This window comes from Carcharhinus amblyrhynchos, unplaced genomic scaffold (assembly GCF_965287045.1).
Source record: "Carcharhinus amblyrhynchos unplaced genomic scaffold, sCarAmb.v2.hapA chromosome_114, whole genome shotgun sequence".
Taxonomy (NCBI): Eukaryota; Metazoa; Chordata; class Chondrichthyes; order Carcharhiniformes; family Carcharhinidae; genus Carcharhinus; species Carcharhinus amblyrhynchos.
This window is the reverse complement of record NW_027649854.1, coordinates 519978-539690: the sequence shown is the minus strand read 5'-3', so window position 1 is coordinate 539690 and position 19713 is coordinate 519978. Positions and strand designations below refer to the sequence as shown.

The window sequence follows — 19713 nt, the reverse complement described above, 5'->3', positions numbered from 1 at the left end:
AAAAGACTGGATAGTGTGCAGTTAACAAGAACATGACTGATCTGATAGTCATCTCATTAACACAATTATCCCAATAAACTACTCTAACCCCCCTCCCCCACTGTACCTTCATCCCACCACCTCCCCCTCCCAACTTTCACCCCACCTCCTCCTCCCCATCCCCACCGCCTCACCCCCTCCCACATCCCAGTCCCTCTCCCTCCCAACTTTCACCCCACCCTCTCCTAAAGGGATGAAGAGATATGGGGGAAAGGGAGAATCAGGATATTGAATTTGATGATCAGCCATGATATAAGATGAATGACGGAGCAGGTTGGAAGGGCCAAATGGCCTCCTTCTACTTCTTGTTTCTATATTTCAATGTTTCCCACCCTCCCCTTGCTGTTCATCTCAGCCTTAAAAATATTCAAAGATTCTGGGTGGAATTTTCTGATTTTTGGTAAAGTGTGGTTTCAGGCAGGGAAAGTAGGATTTACATAGTGTCAATAGTGATTTGATTTGATTTATTATTGTCACATGTATTAGTATACAGTGAAAAGTGTTGATTCTTGCATGCTACACAGACAAAGCATATCGTTCATACAGAAGGAAAGGAGAGGGTGCAGAATGTAGTGTTACAGTCACAGCGAGGGTGTAGAGAAAGATCAACTTAATGCGAGGTAGGTCCTTTCAAAAGTCTGTCAGCAGCAGGGAAGAAGCTGTTCTTGAGTCGGTTGGTATGTGATCTGAGTCTTTTGTATCTTTTCCCTGACGGAAGAAGGTGGAAGAGAAAATGTCCGGGGTGCGTGGGGTCCTTAATTATGCTGGCTGCTTTGCCAAGGCAGCAGGAAGTGTAGACAGAGTCAGTGGATGGGAGGCTGGTTTGCGTGATGGATTGGGCTACATTCACGATCCTTTTGAGGCTCCTTGCGGTCTTGGGAGGAGCAGGAGCCACACTGTGATGACCCTGTGCCTTTAAGCAGTGTATATTAATCATGTTTCTCTGCAGTGTTTCAAGCACGCCAGGCCTTTTGTTTCATTCAGTAAGAAGTCTCAAAACACCAGGTTAAAGTCCAACAGGTTTATTTGGTAGTAAACATCAGATTGGTGGGGAACTCTCATCCTCTCCCCCTACCCCCTTTTGGTTTGTTGCCAGACTGTCTGAGCAGATTTCCTCTCGGTGTTGCTGAAGAAATACAATCGGCATCCTGTTTCTTTTTAATCTGGGACTAACGCAATGTCCTGGGGTCAGGTGGTACTTTAAGACAGTTTTTCTTTCACAAGGGAAATTTGAAGTGTTTTACTTCCATTTTGGCAGAACTTGTTTGTACTGCAGGTTGAAAGCAGTGTCTTTCTCTCCCTCCCTGGTCTTGGAAATTTTACTGTAGGTGCCTGGATAGCTGGGAACTAGAGGTAAGCAGTGTCTGTGTGGGTCTCAAAGTGTGCAGAACGTTCCAGGATTGGGAAGGCCTCAGCATTTTCAATTCAACATCCAAAGGAGTATCAGGCTGGTGAGCCTCACATCTGTGGTGGGTAAGTTGTTGGAAAGTATTTTGAGAGACAGGATCTACAGGCATTTAGACATGCAAGGACTGATTAGGGACAGTCTGAGTTTTGTGAAGGGGTAACCAAGAAGTTGATGTTGTCTACAAGGACTTTAGCAAGGTCTTTGACAATGTACCGCATGGTAAGTTGTAGCATAAGGTTAAATTTCACTGGATCCAGGGTGAGGTAGCTAAATGGATACAAAATTGGCTTCTTGATAGAAACCAGAGGGTGATTGTACAAAGAACAACCCAGCACGGGAAACAGGCCCTTCGGCCCAACGAGCCCGCGCCGCCTTTTGATAGACAAGGGAATTAAGGGTTATGGAGAGAAAGCAGGAAAGTGGAACTGATCCACTTCAGCTCAGCCATGATCTTATTGAAGGGCTAGATGGCCTACTCCTGCTCCTATTTCTTATGTTCTCATGTTCTTATATCATGGTTATCCTTTTTTTTTGTATTTGGTAAAACTTACGCTGATTTTTCTTATTATAGTTTAACTTTGTTCTTAAATAAACTTTGTTTGATAAAAGTTTCCTAGTGGGTCACTTGAATCATACCTGGAGTATGAATCTTATGCTCACCAATGCCAAAATCAAAATGCAAAATCCTTTAGTCTAGGCTGACTTTATAAAGCACCTTGAAGTTTCCAACCTGGATTATAACAATACCAAGCTGTGATACATCTGGAAAGAATGCTTTCCATGGTGCATCTATAAGCTAAGGATGAGGATAAGGTCTATGAGATAAGGAACAGTAAGGGGAGGAAGACGCTGGTGGGTGTGGTCTATAGGCCCCCAAATAATTACTTGGAGGTGGGGCAGGCTATAAACAAACAAATAATTGATGCGTGCAGGAATGGAACGGTGATAATTATGGGGGATTTCAATCTACATATTGATTGGTTGACCCAAGTCGGATGCGGTGGGCTTGAGGAAGAGTTCTTGGAATGCTGCCGGGATAGTTTCCTTGAACAGTATGTGACGGAACCTACGAGGGAGCGAGCTATCTTAGATCTGGTGTTGTGTAACGAGGCAGGTAGAATTAGGGATCTTGTTATGAGGGATCCTCTTGGGATGAGCGATCATTGTATGGTTGAGTTTTTGATGCAGATGGAGGATGAGAAAGTAGGGTCCCGGACCTGTGTCCTCTGTTTGAACAGAGGGGAGTACGATAGGATGAGAGGGGAATTGGCAAATGTAGATTGGAGGCACAGATTGGTCGGTAGGGCAGCTGAGGAACAGTGGAGGATCTTTAAGGAGATCTTTTTCAGTACTCAGCAGAAATATATTCCGATGGTAAAGAAGGAATGTAGGAAAAGGGATAATCAGCCGTGGTTATCGAAGGAAATAAAGGAGAATATTAAATTAAAAGCTGATGCATTTAGAATGGCTAAAAGTAGTGGGTGCGTAGAAGATTGGGAGAGGTTTAAAAATCAACAAAGAATGACTAAGAAGTTGATAAAGAAAGGAAGGATAGACTATGAAGCTAAACTAGCACTAAATATAAAAAGGGACAGTAAAAGTTTTTACAAATACATAAAGAGGAGGAGGCTGGCTAGAGTGAATGTTGAACCCTCAGAGGGTGAGAGGGGGGATTTAGTGGTGGGAGATGAGGAAATGGCTGAGGCCTTAAGTAAGTTTTTTGCCTCAGTCTTCACGGAGGAGGACGCGAATAGTTTGCCAGATATTAAAGATAGAAGGATGGTAGGAGTTGAGAGCCTGAATGCGATTACTGTCACTAGAGAGGTAGTGCTTGATAGACTAACGGGACTGTTGGTGGACAAGTCCCCAGGACCGGATGGAACGCATCCCAGGGTTCTGAAGGAAATGGCAGAGGTGACAGTAGACGCCTTAGTGATTATTTACCAAACTTCGCTGGATTCCGGGGAAGTGCCGGAAGATTGGAAAACGGCTAATGTTATGCCGCTGTTCAAAAAAGGTAGCAGGCAAAAGGCAGGGAATTACAGGCCGGTTAGTTTAACGTCTGTTGTTGGAAAAATGCTGGAATCTGTCATCAAAGATGAAATAGCGAGGCACCTAGAGAAGAATTGTTTGATAGAGCAGCCGCAGCACGGATTCGTTAAGGGGAAGTCGTGTTTGACAAATTTATTGGAATTCTATGAGGATGTGACTAGTGTGGTAGACAGAGGGGAACCGGTGGATGTGGTGTTTCTCGATTTTCAGAAGGCGTTTGATAAGGTTGATAAGCCGCACAAAAGGTTGCTTCAGAAAGTTAGGGGGCATGGAGTTGGGGGTAAGGTATTAGCGTGGATAGAGGATTGGCTGTCTAATAGGAAGCACAGAGTTGGTATAATGGGTGCTATTCTGATTGGCGGTTGGTGACTAGTGGAGTGCTGCAGGGATTGGTGCTGGGGCCTCAGCTATTTACCATTTATATAGATGATCTGGAGGAGGGGGCTGAGTGTAGGGTGTCGAAATTTGCTGATGACACAAAGATGAGTGGAAAAGCAAATTGTGCGGAGGGTGTGGAAAGTCTGCAGAGGGATCTAGATAGGCTGAGTGAGTGGGCAAGGACCTGACAGATGGAGTACAATGTTGGCAAGTGTGAGGTTATCCACTTTGGTAGGAATAATGGTAGGAAGGACTACTACTTACAGGGCAAAAAGCTGCAGCATGCTACGGTGCAGAGGGATCCTTGTGCATGAGTCGCAAAAACCCAGCCTACAGGTGCAGCAGGTGGTCAGGAAGGCAAATGGGATGCTGGCCTTCATAGCAAGGGGGATTGAATATAAAAGTAGGGAGGTCTTGCTGCAACTGTACAGGGCACTGGTGAGGCCGCAGCTGGAGTACTGTGTGCAGTTTTGGTCGCCGCACCTGCGCAAGGATATTTTGGCCTTGGAGGGAGTGCCGAGGAGGTTCACTAGGCTGATACCGGAGTTGAGGGGGTTGAGCTATGAGGAGAGGCTGCATAAACTGGGCTTGTACTCGTTAGAGTTTGGAAGGATGAGGGGAGATCCCATTGAGACGTATAAGATGATGAAAGGGATGGATAGGATAGAGGTTCTTCTCGTTCAGGAAGGACAGCAGAACTAGAGGGCACAGCCTCAAGATAAGGGGGGGGCAGTTTAGAACAGAGTTGAGGAGGAACTTCTTCACTCAAAGGGTGGTGAATCTCTGGAATTCTCTGCCTGTTGAAGTGGTGGAGGCTACCTCGCTAAATATATTTAAGTCACAGGTAGAACATAGAACATTACAGCGCAGAACAGGCCCTTCGGCCCACGATGTTGCGCCAACCAATTAAAAAGCCAATGACCCTCTAACCTAAACCAATCCCTTTCCATCCATAAACCTATCCACGGATCTCTTAAACGCCCCCAAACTAGGCGCATTTACAACTGCAGCAGGCAGGGCATTCCAATCCCTCACCACCCTCTGGGTAAAGAACCTACCTCTGACATCCGTCCTATAACTACCACCCCTTAATTTAAAGCTATGCCCCCTCGTGCTAGCTTTCTCCATCTGAGGAAAAAGGCTATCACTGTCCACCCTATCTAAACCTCTAATCATCTTATATGTTTCAATAAGGTCCCCTCTTAGCCGCCTTCTTTCTAACGAAAACAACCTCAAATCCCTCAGTCTCTCCTCATAGGACCTCCCCTCCATACCAGGCAACATCCTCGTAAACCTCCTCTGCACCCTCTCCAAAGCCTCCACATCCTTCCTATAACGTGGGGACCAGAACTGCACACAGTACTCCAAGTGCGGCCGCACCAGAGTTGTGTACAGTTGCAACATGACGCTGCGGCTCCTAAATTCAATCCCCCTACCAATAAACGCCAAGACACCATATGCCTTCCTAACAACCTTATCTACTTGATTCCCAACTTTCAGGGATCTATGTACACAAACACCTAGATCCCTCTGTTCATCCACACTATTCAAAGTCCTCCCGTTAGCCCTATACTCAACACATCTGTTATTCCTGCCAAAGTGAATTACCTCACACTTTTCCGCGTTAAACTCCATCCGCCACCTCTTGGCCCAGCTCTGTAACTTGTCCAAGTCTCTCTGTAAACTATGACACCCTTCCTCACTATCTACCACACCTCTGACTTTGGTGTCATCAGCAAATTTACTAATCCACCCAACTATACCCTCATCCAGATCATTTATAAAAATTACAAACAGCAGTGGCCCCAAAACAGATCCCTGAGGCACACCGCTAGTAACTGAATTCCATGACGAATACTTACCATCAACCACTACCCTCTGTCTCCTATCCGCCAGCCAATTCCTGATCCAATTTCCTAGATCACCCTCAATCCCATACATCTGCATTTTCTGCAGATGTTCTTATGACACCTGAGCAGGCAGATGGGCTGGGCCTTGGTTTAAGATCTCATCTGAAAGATGGCATCAGCAACAGTATAGCACTCCCTCAGTATCGCACTGGAATGTCAGTCTTGATTTTAATGATCAAACCTTGCGGTGGGACCCAGAACCTTCTGATAGAAAGGTGGGAATGCCACTAACCCTAACCCCACAGTGCCTCCTATTGGAGTGTTATCCTGTGAGAGAGGCAACTTGCCATTGGCTTCCAGCTGGATCTTCTGGTCCTATCGAGGTCTATGGCTCCCCCTTGCTGCCGTGAGTTTCCTTTGGCTGGACTGGAAGATCCCAGCCTATGGCTCTGTATTGTGCCGTGTGCGTTTTTCTGTGGAAGGAGCGTTGTGTGATGTTGGTCTGTTTGTTTCCTTTGATTCTGCTCACAGTTGCTGCTCGAATGAACAGATAATTAGGAGCAGGAGGAGAAAAATTTCAACAGGGAGCGACAGATCCTCAGGGATTGAGAGATAAAAATAAGACAATTCCTCACCTCCTGGCAGTTGAGTGGTGGACATCCAGTAGAACAAATCTTCCTCCCATTTAAGCATTGGCATCGCTCACAACCATCTTCCCATTCAAACCCTGGCTGGAAGACAATGCAAAAATCCTCCATCATTGAACAGTCCTGAGCACAACTTTCTGTAACTAACAAGCAGCTGGCTCAGTGGGTGGGGCAGAGGTGAAATTCTGAAATGACCAGTTGTTTTTCCTTGTACTTTATACATTTCTCATTTACTCAATAGGACTCACAGGTTGGCAACAGGGTGGTTCAGTGTCAGACAGTCTTCAAAAACCTTTCTTATCACCAACAATGACAGTGAGGAACTCATGAACTTCCTTCTTACTAAAACCAAGACATCCAACCAGCTGCTCTGGAGAAGCCTTTCTCTGATCTTTCTCTTATCTCGTTTCATCTTGTCTATGATGTGGAGATGCTGGTGTTGCACTGGGGTGGACAAGCTGAGAGGTCACCAGGTTAAAGTCCAACAGGTTTATTTGAAATCACAAGCGTTTGGAGCGCTGCTCCTTTATCAGATGAAATGGAGCGAGGTGTGCAGGCACAGAATATATAGACGGAGTGAAGTTAGTCTGACACTCACAGGTAAATAAGAGTGTCAACAAATAACTACAGAGAGCGTAGTGCAGTGTAGACTGGCTGAGTTACAAGTATTTACAAGTAATCATAATGTTAGCAAGTGTGAGGTTATCCACTTTGGCAGAAATAATAGTAGGAGGGATTACTATATAAAGGGCGAAAAGCTGCAGCATGCTACGGTGCAGAGGGACCTGGGGGTCCTTGTGCATGAGTCACAAAAACCCAGTCTGCAGGTGCAGCAGGTGATCAAGAAGGCGAGTGGGATGTTAGCCTTTATAGCGAGGGGGATAGAATAAAAAAGTAGGGCAGTCTTGCTGCAACTGTACAGGGCACTGGTGAGACTGCAGCTGGATACTGTGTGCAGTTTTGGTCGCCGCACTTGCGCAAGGATATATTGGCCTTAGAGGGAGTGCAGAGGAGGTTCACTAGGCTGATACCGGAGATGAGGGGGTTGGACTATGAAGAGAGACTAAATAGACTGGGTCTGTACTCGTTGGAGTTTAGAAGGATGAGGGGGGATCTTATAGAGACATATAAGATGATGAAAGGGATGGATAGGGTAGAGGTAGAGAGATTCTTACCACTTAGAAAGGATGGCAGGACTAGAGGGCACAGCGTCAAGATAAGCGGGGGGCAGTTTAGGTGGGAGTTGAGGAGGAACTCCTTCACTCAAAGGATGGTGAATCTCTGGAATTCTCTGCCAGTTGAAGTGGTGGAGGCTATCTAGCTAAATATATTTAAGTCACGGGTGGATAGGTTTTTGATAGACAAGGGAATTAAGGGTTACGGGGAGAAAGCAGGAAAGTGGAACTGATTCACTTCAGATCAGCCATGATCTTATTGAATGGCGGGGCAGGCTCGAAGGGCTAAATGGCCTACTCCTGCTCCTATTTCCTATGTTCTTACGTTTTTATTACGTTCTTATGGAAGGACTCTTGGTAGTGTTGACGAGCAGAGAGATCTTGGTGTACATGTGCATATATCCCTCAAAGTCGGCACCCAGTTTGATAAGGTTGTTAAGAAGGCGTACGGTGTGTTAGCTTTTATTGGTAGAGGGATTGAATTTCGGAGCTGCGAGGTCATGTTGCAACTGTACAAAACTCGGGTGCGGCCGCACTTGGAGTATTGCGTACAGTTCTGGTCGCCGCATTATAAGAAGGATGTGGAGGCATTGGAAAGGGTGCAGAGGAGGTTTACCAGGATGTTGCCTGGTATGGTGGGAAGGTCTTATGAGGAAAGGCTGAGGGACTTGAGGTTACTTTTGTTACAGAGAAGAAGGTTGAGAGGTGACCTAACTGAGGCATACAAGATGATCAGAGGGTGATGATTAGATAGGGTGGATAGTGAGAGCCTTTTTCCTCAGATGGTGATGGCTAACATGAGGGGACATAGCTTTAAATTAAGGGGTGGTAATTATAGGACGGATGTGAGAGGTAGGTTCTTTACTCAGAGGGTAGTAAGGGCGTGGAATGCCCTGCTTGCAGCAGTTGTGGACTCGCCAACATTAAGGGCGTTCAAATGGTCAGTGGATAGGCATATGGATAACATTGGAATAGTTTAGGTTAGAGGGTCATTAGATTGGTTCCACTGGTCGGCGCAACATCGAGGGCCGAAGGGCCTGTACTGCGCTGGAATGTTCTATGTTCTATAATTTAAGACAGAGAAATAATTACAATCAAAGAGTGAGATGGTGCTAAACACAATGAAAACTAATTCAGGCAAAGAGACCATTACCCATAAATCAATAAGAACATAAGAACACAATAAATAGGTGCAGGAGTAAGCCATCTCGTCCTTCGAGCCTGCCCCACCATTCAATAAGATCATGGCTGATCTGAAGTGGATCAGTTCCACTTTCCCGCTTTCTCCCCATAACCCTTAATTCCCTTGTCTATCAAAAACCTATCTACCCGTGACATAAATATATTTAGCGAGGCAGCCTCCACCACTTCAATGGGCAGAGAATTCCAGAGATTCACCACCCTTTGAGTGAAGAAGTTCCTCCTCAACTCTGATCTAAACTGCCCCCGCCCCCCTTATCTTGAGGCTGTGCCCTCCAGTCCTGCTGTCCTTTCTAAGCGGGAAGAATCTCTCTACCTCTACTCTATCCATCCCCTTCATTATCTTATACATCTCTATAAGATCCCCCCTCATCCTTCTAAACTCCAACGAGTACAGACCCAGTCTATTTAGTCTCTCTTCATAGTCCAACCCCCTCATCTCTGGTATCAGCCTCCTGAACCTCCTCTGCACTCCCTCCAAGGCCAATATATCCTTCCAAAAGTGCGGCGACCAAAACTGCACACAGTACTCCAGCTGCGGCCTCACCAGTGCCCTGTACAATTGCAACAAGACGTCCCTGCTTTTATATTCTATCCCCCTCGCTATAAAGGCCAGCATTCCATTTGCCTTCTTGATCACCTCCTGCACCTGCAGACTGGGTTTTTGCGGCTTGTGCACAAGGACCCCCAGGTCCCTCTGCACCGTAGCATGCTGCAGCTTTTCACCTTTTAAATAATAATCCCTTCGACTATTATTTCTGCCAAAATGGATAACCTCACACTTGCTAACATTATACTCCATCTGCCAGATCCTCGCCCACTCGCTCAGCCTATCCAGATCTCTCTGCAGACTTTCCACGCCCTCCACGCAATTTGCTTTTCCATTCATCTTCATTTTCCACTCATCAAGGTGTACATAGTGTCAAGATAGGACAGTCAGGGGGATTTTTCCCTTGCAGAACAGTATGGTGGGGTTACATGTAGCACAACATGAACCTGAGAGCATGGTTAAGGCCACTCTTATGAGTCATAGAGTTTTAGAGCATGGAAACAGGCCCTTCAGCCCAACTTGTCCATGCCGCCTATTTTTTTAAAATTCCTGAAGCTAGTCCCAATTGCCCGCATTTGGCCCATATCCCTCCATACCCATTTTACTCATGTAACTATCTAAATGTGTTTTAAAAGATAAAGTTGTACCCGCCTCTACTGCTACCTCTGGCAGCTTGTTCCAGACACTCACCACCCTCTGTGTGAAAAAATTGTCTCTCCAGACCCTTCTATATCTCTCCCCTCTCATCTTAAACCTATGCCCTCTAATATTAAGTCCCTTATCTTTGGGAAAAGATATTGACTATCTAGCTGACTTATGTCTCTCATTATTTTATAGACCTCTATAAAATCACCTCTCAGCCTTCTACGCTCCAGAGAAAAAAGTCCCAGTCTATCTAGCCTCTCCTTATAACTCAATCTATCAAGTCCTGGTAGCATCCTAATAAATCTTTTTTGCATTCTTTCTAGTTTAATAATATCCTTTCTATAATAGGGTGACCAGAACTGTACACAGTATTTCAAGTGTGGCCTTACCAATGTCTTGTACAACTCCAACAAGACGTCTCAACTCCTGTATTCAATGTTCTGACCGATGTAATTAAGCATGCTGTATAACTTCTTCACTATCCTGACAATTGAATTCCTCAAACTATTGCATTAGCACACATTTTTACTCCTCCCCTCTGCAGCAGAACCAACCGTGGCGCTATGGATTTGGCTGTCGCTGTTTTCCCCTGGAGGCCTTTCCCTAGTTGTGATAGCTGTCATGGGAAGTTGGGATGAAAGAGAGTGGGGCAGGTGACGGGTCAGGAGGGTTGAGGGGGCATTTTGGGGTTGGGTGGGAGAGTCTGCAGTGTCTCCTGGGGTGTGATAAGAGGTTAGTTGTGGAAGGGCTCTCAGCAACCAGGCTGCAACTGCAAGGCTGTTTAGGGGAGTCAAACAGAGTGCTTTTGCAGGCGGTGGTGCTGATACAGCATGGGAACCAGGCCAAGACTGCAAGGGTGCGTCTGCAGTGGAAAGTCTGGCTCAGGGGTCTGTCCTCATGGGTGGCAGGGTCCAGGCCACCCTGGAGACACAGCGGGCCACGGGCGATTCCCCCCTTCCTCACACCAGGGCATCTGAGGGCCAGCTAGATGAACAGGGTGGCATAAAAACATCAGTATCACCCGCTGGGGCCCTCCAGGTCTGGCCCCTTAGAGGTGCATTTGCAGCATTTCCTGGGGGGGCAATGGGAGGGTGATGATAGCAGCCGTCATGCTGCACAGTGGCAACTAGGTGAACGGTGCTACAAATAAATCCTGACTTGCAGCCCTACCCTGCTGGATCCTCACTATCGCCACCTGTCTTCCATCCTCCGGCTCCTCCTCCTCCAGATGGTCTCTCCGCTGCCATGCGATGTTGTGTAAAACGCAGCACACAATGATAGTGCGGCAGGTCCACACAGGATCGTATTGGAGGGCACCCCCAGAGTGACCCTGGCAGCGGAACCACATGTTCAGCAGGCCTATGCACCTCTACAATGGATCAGGTGGCAGTGTGGGCCTCTTTATAGTTGGTTTACTCCTCAGTCTTGGGCCTCTACACTGGCATCATCAGCCATAATCTCAGCAGGTAGCCTCCCACAAGCCATCTCAGTAGTTTAGGTTGGTCTACAAATAGCCCGAGGATGTTTGGACACCTCAGGACATGGCTATCGTGGACACTCCTTGGGTGCCATGCACATACCTATATAATTATTAGTCCATGTTCACAGACTATCTGCATGTTTAGCCAGTGGAAATCCTTCCTGTTGATAAGTGGTTCTCCCTCACTTCACAGGGGCCGCTGGGTGATGTGTGTCCCATCTACAGTCCCTGGACAAGGGGCATCCCAGCAATGGCAGTGAGGCTGGCAGCACGGGTCTCCTGCTGTGCCTGGCCAACATTAAAGGAAAGGAGAGGTCACACTGTTGGGAGTTTTTTATAGGCCTCCAAAAAGTTCCAGTGATGTAGAGGAAAGGATTGCAAAGATGATCCTGGATAGGTGCGAAAGTAACAGGGTAGTTGTTATGGGGGACTTTAACTTTACAAATATCAATTGGAAAAGCTATAGTTTAAGCACGTTAGAGGGGTCAGTTTTTGTCCAATGTGTGCAGGAAGGTTTCCTGACACAGTATGTAGATAGGCCAACAAGAGGTGAAGCTACATTGGATTTGGTACTGGGTAATGAACCAGACCAGGTGTTAGACTTGGAGGTAGGTGTGCACTTTGGTGATAGTGACCACAATTCAGTTACGTTTACCTTAGTGATGGAAAGGGATAGGTATATACCGAAGGGCAGAAGTTATAGCTGGGGGAAAGGTAATTATGAGGCTATTAGGCGAGATTTAGGACACATAGGGTGGAGTAGGAAATTGCAGGGGCTGGGAACATCTGAAATGTGGAGCTTATTCAAAGAGCAGCTACTGCGAGTCCTTGATATATATGTACCTGTCAGGCAGGGAGGAAGTGGTCGAGCGAGGGAACCGTGGTGTACTAAGGAAGTTGAATCTCTAGTGAAGAGGAAGAAGGAGACTTATGTAAAGATGAGACGTGAAGGCTCAGTTAGGGCACTGGAGAGTTATAAATTAGCCAGGAAGGAGCTAAAGAGAGAGTTAAGAAGAGCTAGAAGAGGACATGAGAAGACTTTGGCGGATAGGATCAAGGAAAATCCTAAAGCTTTCTATAGGTATGTCAAGAATAAAAGATTGGTTAGGGCGAGATTAGGGCCAGTCAGGGACAGTAGTGGGAAGTTGTGCGTGGAGTTTGAAGAGATAGGAGAGGCACTGAATGAGTATTTTTCGTCAGTATTCACACAGGAAAAAGTCAGTGTAGTCATAGAACATAGAACACTACAGCACAAACAGGCCCTTCGGCCCACGAGTTGCGCCGATCACATCAACTCCTATCTATAACCCCCAATCCCATAAAACCCCATATACTCATCCAGAAGTCTTTTAAAAGACCCCAGCGAGTTCGCCTCCACCACCACTGATGGCAGCTGATTCCATTCACTCACCACCCTCTGAGTGAAAAACTTACCCCTAACATCACTTCTGTACTTTCCTCCCCGCACCTTAAACCTGTGTCCTCTCGTAGCGACCATTTCAACCCGGGGAAATAGCCTCTGAGAATCCACCCTATCTATTCCTCTCAACATTTTATAAACCTCTATCAGGTCGCCTCTCAACCTATGTCTCTCCAGGGAAAAGAGACCCAGTTCCCTCAACCTAACTTCATAAGGCATGCCTCCCAGTCCAGGCAACATCCTTGTAAATCTCCTCTGTACCCTTTCAATAGCTTCTACGTCTTTCCTATAGTGAGGCGACCAGAACTGCGCATAGTACTCCAAATGAGGCCTGACAAGGGTCTTATAAAGTTGCAGCATTACCTCCCGACTCCTAAACTCAATCCCTCGATTTATGAAGGCCAGTACACCATACGCCTTCTTGACCACATCTTCCACCTGCGAGGCCGATTTAAGAGTCCTGTGGACCCGGACCCCAAGATCCTTCTGCTCCTCAACACTACCAAGACTCCTGCCCTTGATAGTGTACTCGTTCATCCCGTTGGTTCTGCCAAAATGGACGACTACACATTTATCCACGTTGAAGTCCATCTGCCACTTCTCCGCCAGGAGAATATTGCGATACCAGGTAGTAGACTAGATGGGATTGAGGTACATAAGGAGGAGGTGTTAGCAATTCTTGAGAGTATGAAAATAGCTAAGTCCCCTGGGCCGGATGGGATTTACCCTAGGATTCTCTGGGAGGTTAGGGAGGAGATTGCAGAGCCTTTGGCTTTGATCTTCATGTCGTCATTGGCTACAGGTATATTGGAGGATAGCAAATGTTGTCCACTTGTTCAAGAAGGGAGTAGAGACCATCCTGGGAATTATAAACCGGTGAGCCTTACTTCTGTTGTGGGCAAAGTTTTGGAAAGAATTATAAGGGATAGGATTTATAATCATCTAAATTGATTGGGGATCGTCAACACGGTTTTGTGAAGGGTAGGTCGTGCCTCACAAACCATATCGAGTTTTTTGAAAAGGTGACCAAAGAGGTGGATAAGGGTAAGGCAGTTGACGTGGTGTATATGGACTTTAGCAAAGCATTTGATAAGGTTCCCCATGGTAGGCTATTGCAGAAAATGCAGATGCATGGGATTGAGGCTGATTTAGCAGTTTGGATCAGGAATTGGCTAGCTGATAGAAGACAGAGGGTGGTGGTTGATGGGAAATATTCAACCTGGAGTTCAGTTACAAGTGGTGTGCCTCAAGGATCTGTTTTGGGGCCACTGCTGTTTGTCATTTTTATAAATGACCTTGATGAGGGTGTAGAAAGATGAATTAGTAAATTTGCTGACAACACCAAAGTTGGAGGAGTTGTAGACAGTGAGGATAGATGTTACAGTTTGCAGAGGGACACAGATAAGCTGCAGAGCTGGGCTGAGAGGTGGCAGATGGAGTTTAATACAGAAAAGTGTGAGGTGATTCACTTTGGTAAGAGTAACAGGAGTACAGAATATAGGGCTATTGGAAGGACTCTTAGTAGTGTTGAAGGGCAGAGAGACTCGGGGTACATGTGCATAGCTCCCTGAAAGCTGGCACCCAGGTTGATAAGGTTGTTAAGAAGGCGTACGGTGTGTTAGCTTTTATTGGCAGAGGGATTGAATTTTGGAGCCGTGAGGTCATGTTACAACTGTACAAAACTCTGGTGCGGCCGCACTTGGAGTATTACGTACAGTTCTGGTCGCCGCATTATAAGAAGGATGTAGAGGCATTGGAAAGGGTGCGGAGGAGGTTTACCAGGATGTTGCCTGGTATGGTGGGAAGATCTTATGAGGAAAGGCTGAGGGACTTGAGGTTATTTTCGTTTGAGAGAAGAAGGTTACGAGGTGACCTGATTGAGGCATACAAGATGATCAAAGGACTGGAGAGGGTGGACAGTGAGAGCCTTTTACCTCGGATGGTGATGGCTAACACGAGGGGACATAGCTTTAAATTAAGGGGTGGTAATTATAGGGCAGATGTCAGAGGTAGGTTCTTTACTCAGAGGGTAGTAAGGGCGTAGAATGCCCTGCCTGCGGCAGTTGTGGACTCGCCAACTTTAAGGGCGTTCAAATGGTCAGTGGATAGACATATGGATAAGATTGGAATAGTTTAGGTTAGAGGGTCATTAGATTGGTTCCACTGGTCGGCGCAACATTGAGGGCCGAAGGGCCTGTACTGCGCTGTAATGTTCTATGTTCTGAAGTGTATGTTCCGGCCTGCCTGGATGTACATCTGTGACCTGCCACACACACCTGTGCACAGTCATAAAATCATAGAAGTTTACAGCATGGAAACAGGCCCTTCAGCCTAACTTGTCCATGCTGTCCTTTTTTTGAAACCCATAAGCTAATCCCAATTGCCCGCATTTGGCCCATGTCCCTCTATACCCATCGTACCCATGTAACTGTCTAAATGCTTTTTAAAAGACAAAACTGTACCGCCTCTACTACTACGTGACATAGATAGGATGCAAGTCTGGGCGGAGAAGTGGCAGATGGACTTCAACGTGGATAAATGTGTAGTGGTCCGTTTTGGCAGGACCAACGGGATGCAGGAGTACAATATCAAGGGTAGGAGTCTTAGCAGTGTTGAGGAGCAGAAGGATCTTGGGGTCCGGGTCCATAGGACTCTTAAATCGGCCTCGCAGGTGGAGGATGTGGTCAAGAAGGCGTATGGTGTACTGGCCTTCATTAATCGAGGGATTGAGTTTAGGAGTCGGGAGGTAATGCTGCAACTTTATAAGATCCTTGTCAGACCCCACTTGGAGTACTGTGCGCAGTTCTGGTCGCCTCATTACAGGAAGGATGTGGAAGCTATTGAGAGGGTGCAGAGGAGATTTACAAGGATGTTGCCTGGATTGGGAGGAATGCCTTATGAAGATAGTTGAGGGAGCTGGGACTCTTCTCCCTGGAGAGACAAAGGTTGAGAGGCGACCTGATAGAGGTTTATAAAATGTTGAGAGGAATAGATAGGGTGGATTCTCGGAGGCTATTTCCCAGGGCTGAAATGGTCACTACGAGAGGACACAGGTTTAAGGTGCTGGGAAGCAAGTACAGAGGAGATGTTAGGGGTAAGTTTTTCACTCAGAGGGTGGTGAGTGAGTGGAATCGGCTGCCTTCGGTGGTGGTAGAGGCGAACTCGCTGGGGTCTTTTAAAAGACTTCTGGATGAGTATATGGGATCTAATGGCATTGCGAGTTACAGATAGTTCTATGGCTTGGTAGGTATAGATGTGATCGGCGCAACTTGTGGGTCGAAGGGCCTGTTTGTGCTGTAGTGTTCTATATTCTATGTACTACCTCTGGCAGCTCGTTCCAGACACTCACCACCCTCTGTGTGAAAAAATTGCCCCTCTGGACACTTTTGTATCTCTCCCCTCTCACCTTAAACCTACGCCCTCTAGTTTTAGACTCCCCTGCCTTTGGGAAAAGATATTGACTATCTAGCTGATCTGTGCCCCTCATTATTTTGTAAGCCTCTATAACATCACCCCTCAGCCTCCTACGCTCCAGAGAAAAAAGTTCCAGTCTATCCAGCCTCTCCTTATAACTCAAACTGAGCTTGGGATTTGCCAAATGTCCCACTGTGCACCTGGAACGATCCAGTGGCATAGAGGTTCAGAGCTGTCACCTTCACTTCCACTGGGAGTGGGTATCCCACTCCCCACCCTCCATGCACCAGGTCTGTGAGGACTTGACACAGGTGCAGCACCCTCGCCTTGCACAGACGGAGCCAATGCCAGCAAATGGCCTCAGACAAATGGCCTCAAAGGACCTTCCTGTCCTGCACAGTGTCTGTCTCCGCATCCTCCCTCCCCCAACCCCCTGTGCACCACTTCCTGGACCAGCAGCCTCCTGCCCTCCTTCTGCAGCTTCTGACATTGGCTGCTCTGGCATTGTCCGTGTGATTCCCTCCTGAGCCGCCACTGCCTCCTCAGCTCCAGACTCATCAGTCCAGAGTCCATCTGCACAGTGGGGTCACAGAGAGAGAGAGATAATCTCTATCCCAGCAATCTCCCCTGTCCCTCATTGGGACCAGTGTTCTCACTTGTGGAAGCTGGCAGCACAACGCAACCTGTGGTGCCAAGCGTCACCTGATTAGGTTCCCTGCCATTGGCACTGTGAATACAGCTGGCAGGGAGAGATGTTGGAGATGTGATTGTTCTGGAGGTTTAATAAGGTTTATAATTGTCAAACCGTTAAGTTATTTCAACCTCCTGTCCTTTAATTAAAGCTCATGGTATTGGGGGTAATGTATTGAGGTGGATAGAGAACTGGTTGACAGACAGGAAAAAGGGAGTCTGAATAAACGGGTCCTTTTCAGATTGACTAGTGGGGTACCACAGGGTTCAGTGCTGGGATCCCAGCTATTCACAATATACATTAATGATTTGGACAAAGAAATTGATGCAATATCTCCAAAGATACAGATGACAGTATAACTCAGTGGCAGTGTGTACTTTCAGGAGGATGCTAAGAGGCTGCAGGGTGACTTGGACAGGCTGGTTGAATGGGCAAATACTTGGCAAATGCAATATAGAACATAGAACATTACAGCGCAGAACAGGCCCTTCGGCCCACGATGTTGCGCCGACCAATTAAAAAGCAATGACCTTCTAACCTAAACCAATCCCTTTCCATCCATAAACCTATCCATGGATCTCTTAAACGCCCCCAAACTAGGCGCATTTACAACTGCAGCAGGCAGGGCATTCCAATCCCTCACCACCCTCTGGGTAAAGAACCTACCTCTGACATCCGTCCTATAACTACCATGCATATAACGCATATCATTTATTCACATATAATGTGAATAAATGTGAGGTTATCCACTTTAGTGGCAAAAAACAGGAAGGAAGATTATTATCTGAATGGTAGTTTAGAAAAAGGGGAAGTGTAATATGACCTCATAGAGTCATAGAGGCTTACAGTACGGAAGCAGGTCCTTTGGCCCAACTTCACCATGACACCTTTTTTTTTAAAGCCCCTAAGCTAATCCCAATTGCCTGTATTTGGCCCATAATCCCTCTATACCCATCATACCCATGTAACTACCTAAATGCTTTTTAAAAGAAAAAAATGTACCCGCCTCTACTATTACCAATATCTTGTACAACTTCAACAAGATGTTCCAACTCCTATATTTAACGTTCTGACGGATGAAACCAAGCATGCTGAATGCCTTTTCACCATTCTGTCCACCTTCAAGGAGCTATGAACATGTACCCCGAGATCTCTTTGTTCTGTAATTCTCCCCAGTGCCCTACCATTAACTGAGTAAGTCCTGCCCTGATTCAATCTACCAAAATGCATCACCTTGTTTTTGTCTAAATTAAACCCCATCTACCATTCGTCAGTCTACTGGCCCAAATGATCAAGATCCCATTGCAATTGGAGATAACTTTCTTCACTGTCCACTATGCCACCAATCTTAGTGTCATCTGCAAACTTACTAACCATGCCTCCTATATTCTCATCCAAATCATTAATATAAATAACAAATAACAGTGGACCCAGCACTGATCCCTGAGGCACATCATTGGTCACAGGCCTCCAGTTTGAAAACTGCGAGGCTGATTTAAGAGTCCTATGGACCCAGACCCCAAGATCCTTCTGCTCCTCAACACTGCTAAGACTCCTACCCTTGATATTGTACTCCCTCATCCCATTGGTCCTGCCAAAATGGACCACAACACACTTATCTGTGTTGAAGTCCATCTGCTACTTCTCCACCCAGTCTTGCATCCTATCTATGCAACTTCTGACATCCCTCCACACTATCCACAACACCACCAACCTTCGTATCATCGGCGAACTTACTAACCCATCCTTCCACTTCCTCACCCAGGTCATTTATGAAAATGACAAACAACAAGGGTCCTAGGACAAATCCCTGGGGGCACCCCACTGGTGACCGACCTCCATGCAGAGAAAGATCCATCCACAACCACTTTCTGCCTTCTGCAGGCAAGCCAGTTCTGGATCCACAAGGGCAAAGCCCCTTGGATCCCATGCCCTCTCACCTTCTCAAGAAGTCTTGCATGGGGGACCTTATCAAACGCCTTGCTGAAGTCCATGTAAACCACATCCACCGCTCTTCCTTCGTCAATGTGTTCAGTCACATTTTCAAAGAACTCAACTAGGCTCATAACGCACGGCCTGCCCTTGACAAAGCCGTGTTATTTCTGATCATACTAAACTTCTCTAAATGTTCATAAATCCTGTCCCTCAGTATCCTCTCCATCAACTTACCAACCACTGAGGTTAGACTCACCGGTCGGTAATTTCCCGGGCTATCCCAGTTCCCTTTCTTGAAAATAGGAACCACATCCGCAATCCTCCAATCCTCCGGAACCTCTCCCGTCTCCATCGACGACGCAAAGATCATCGCCAGAGGCTCTGCAATCACTTCCCTCACCTCCCACAGTAACCTGGGGTACATCCCATCCGGTCCCGGCGACTTGTCTATCTTGATAGAATTTAAAAGTTCCAACACATCCTCTTTCTTAACGTCCACATACTCAATCTTTTCAGTCCGCCACAAACCTGCAGTACAACCTCCCAGATCACTTTCCACCATGAATACCGAGGCAAAGTACTCATTAAGCACCCCTGCCATTTCTTCCGGTTCCACACAGACTTTTCTCCCTTCACCTTTTATAGGTCCTATCCCTTCACATGACACCAAGATTGGTGGAAAGGCAAATTGTGCAGAGGGTGGTGAGAGTCTACAGAAGGATCCAGATAGGCTGGGCGAATGGGCCAGGAAATGGCAGATGGAATTTAATGTTGGCAAGTGCGAGGTGGTCCACTTTGGTAGGAATAATGGTAGGAAGGATTATTACTT

The 19713-nt window shown here is 46.6% G+C and overlaps 1 protein-coding gene across 1 annotated transcript in view; it reads right to left on the bottom strand.

The window, feature by feature from the left end:
• sspo (SCO-spondin) overlaps positions 1 to 19713 on the bottom strand; it is a gene marked incomplete at its 5' end in the record, with an annotated part of 592643 nt that overhangs the window by 53430 nt on the left and 519500 nt on the right. The window contains one exon of the mRNA XM_080183006.1: positions 6363 to 6458. Within this exon, the coding sequence (XP_080039132.1) occupies positions 6363 to 6458 (96 nt within the window). The remainder of the gene's footprint in view (positions 1 to 6362; positions 6459 to 19713) is intronic.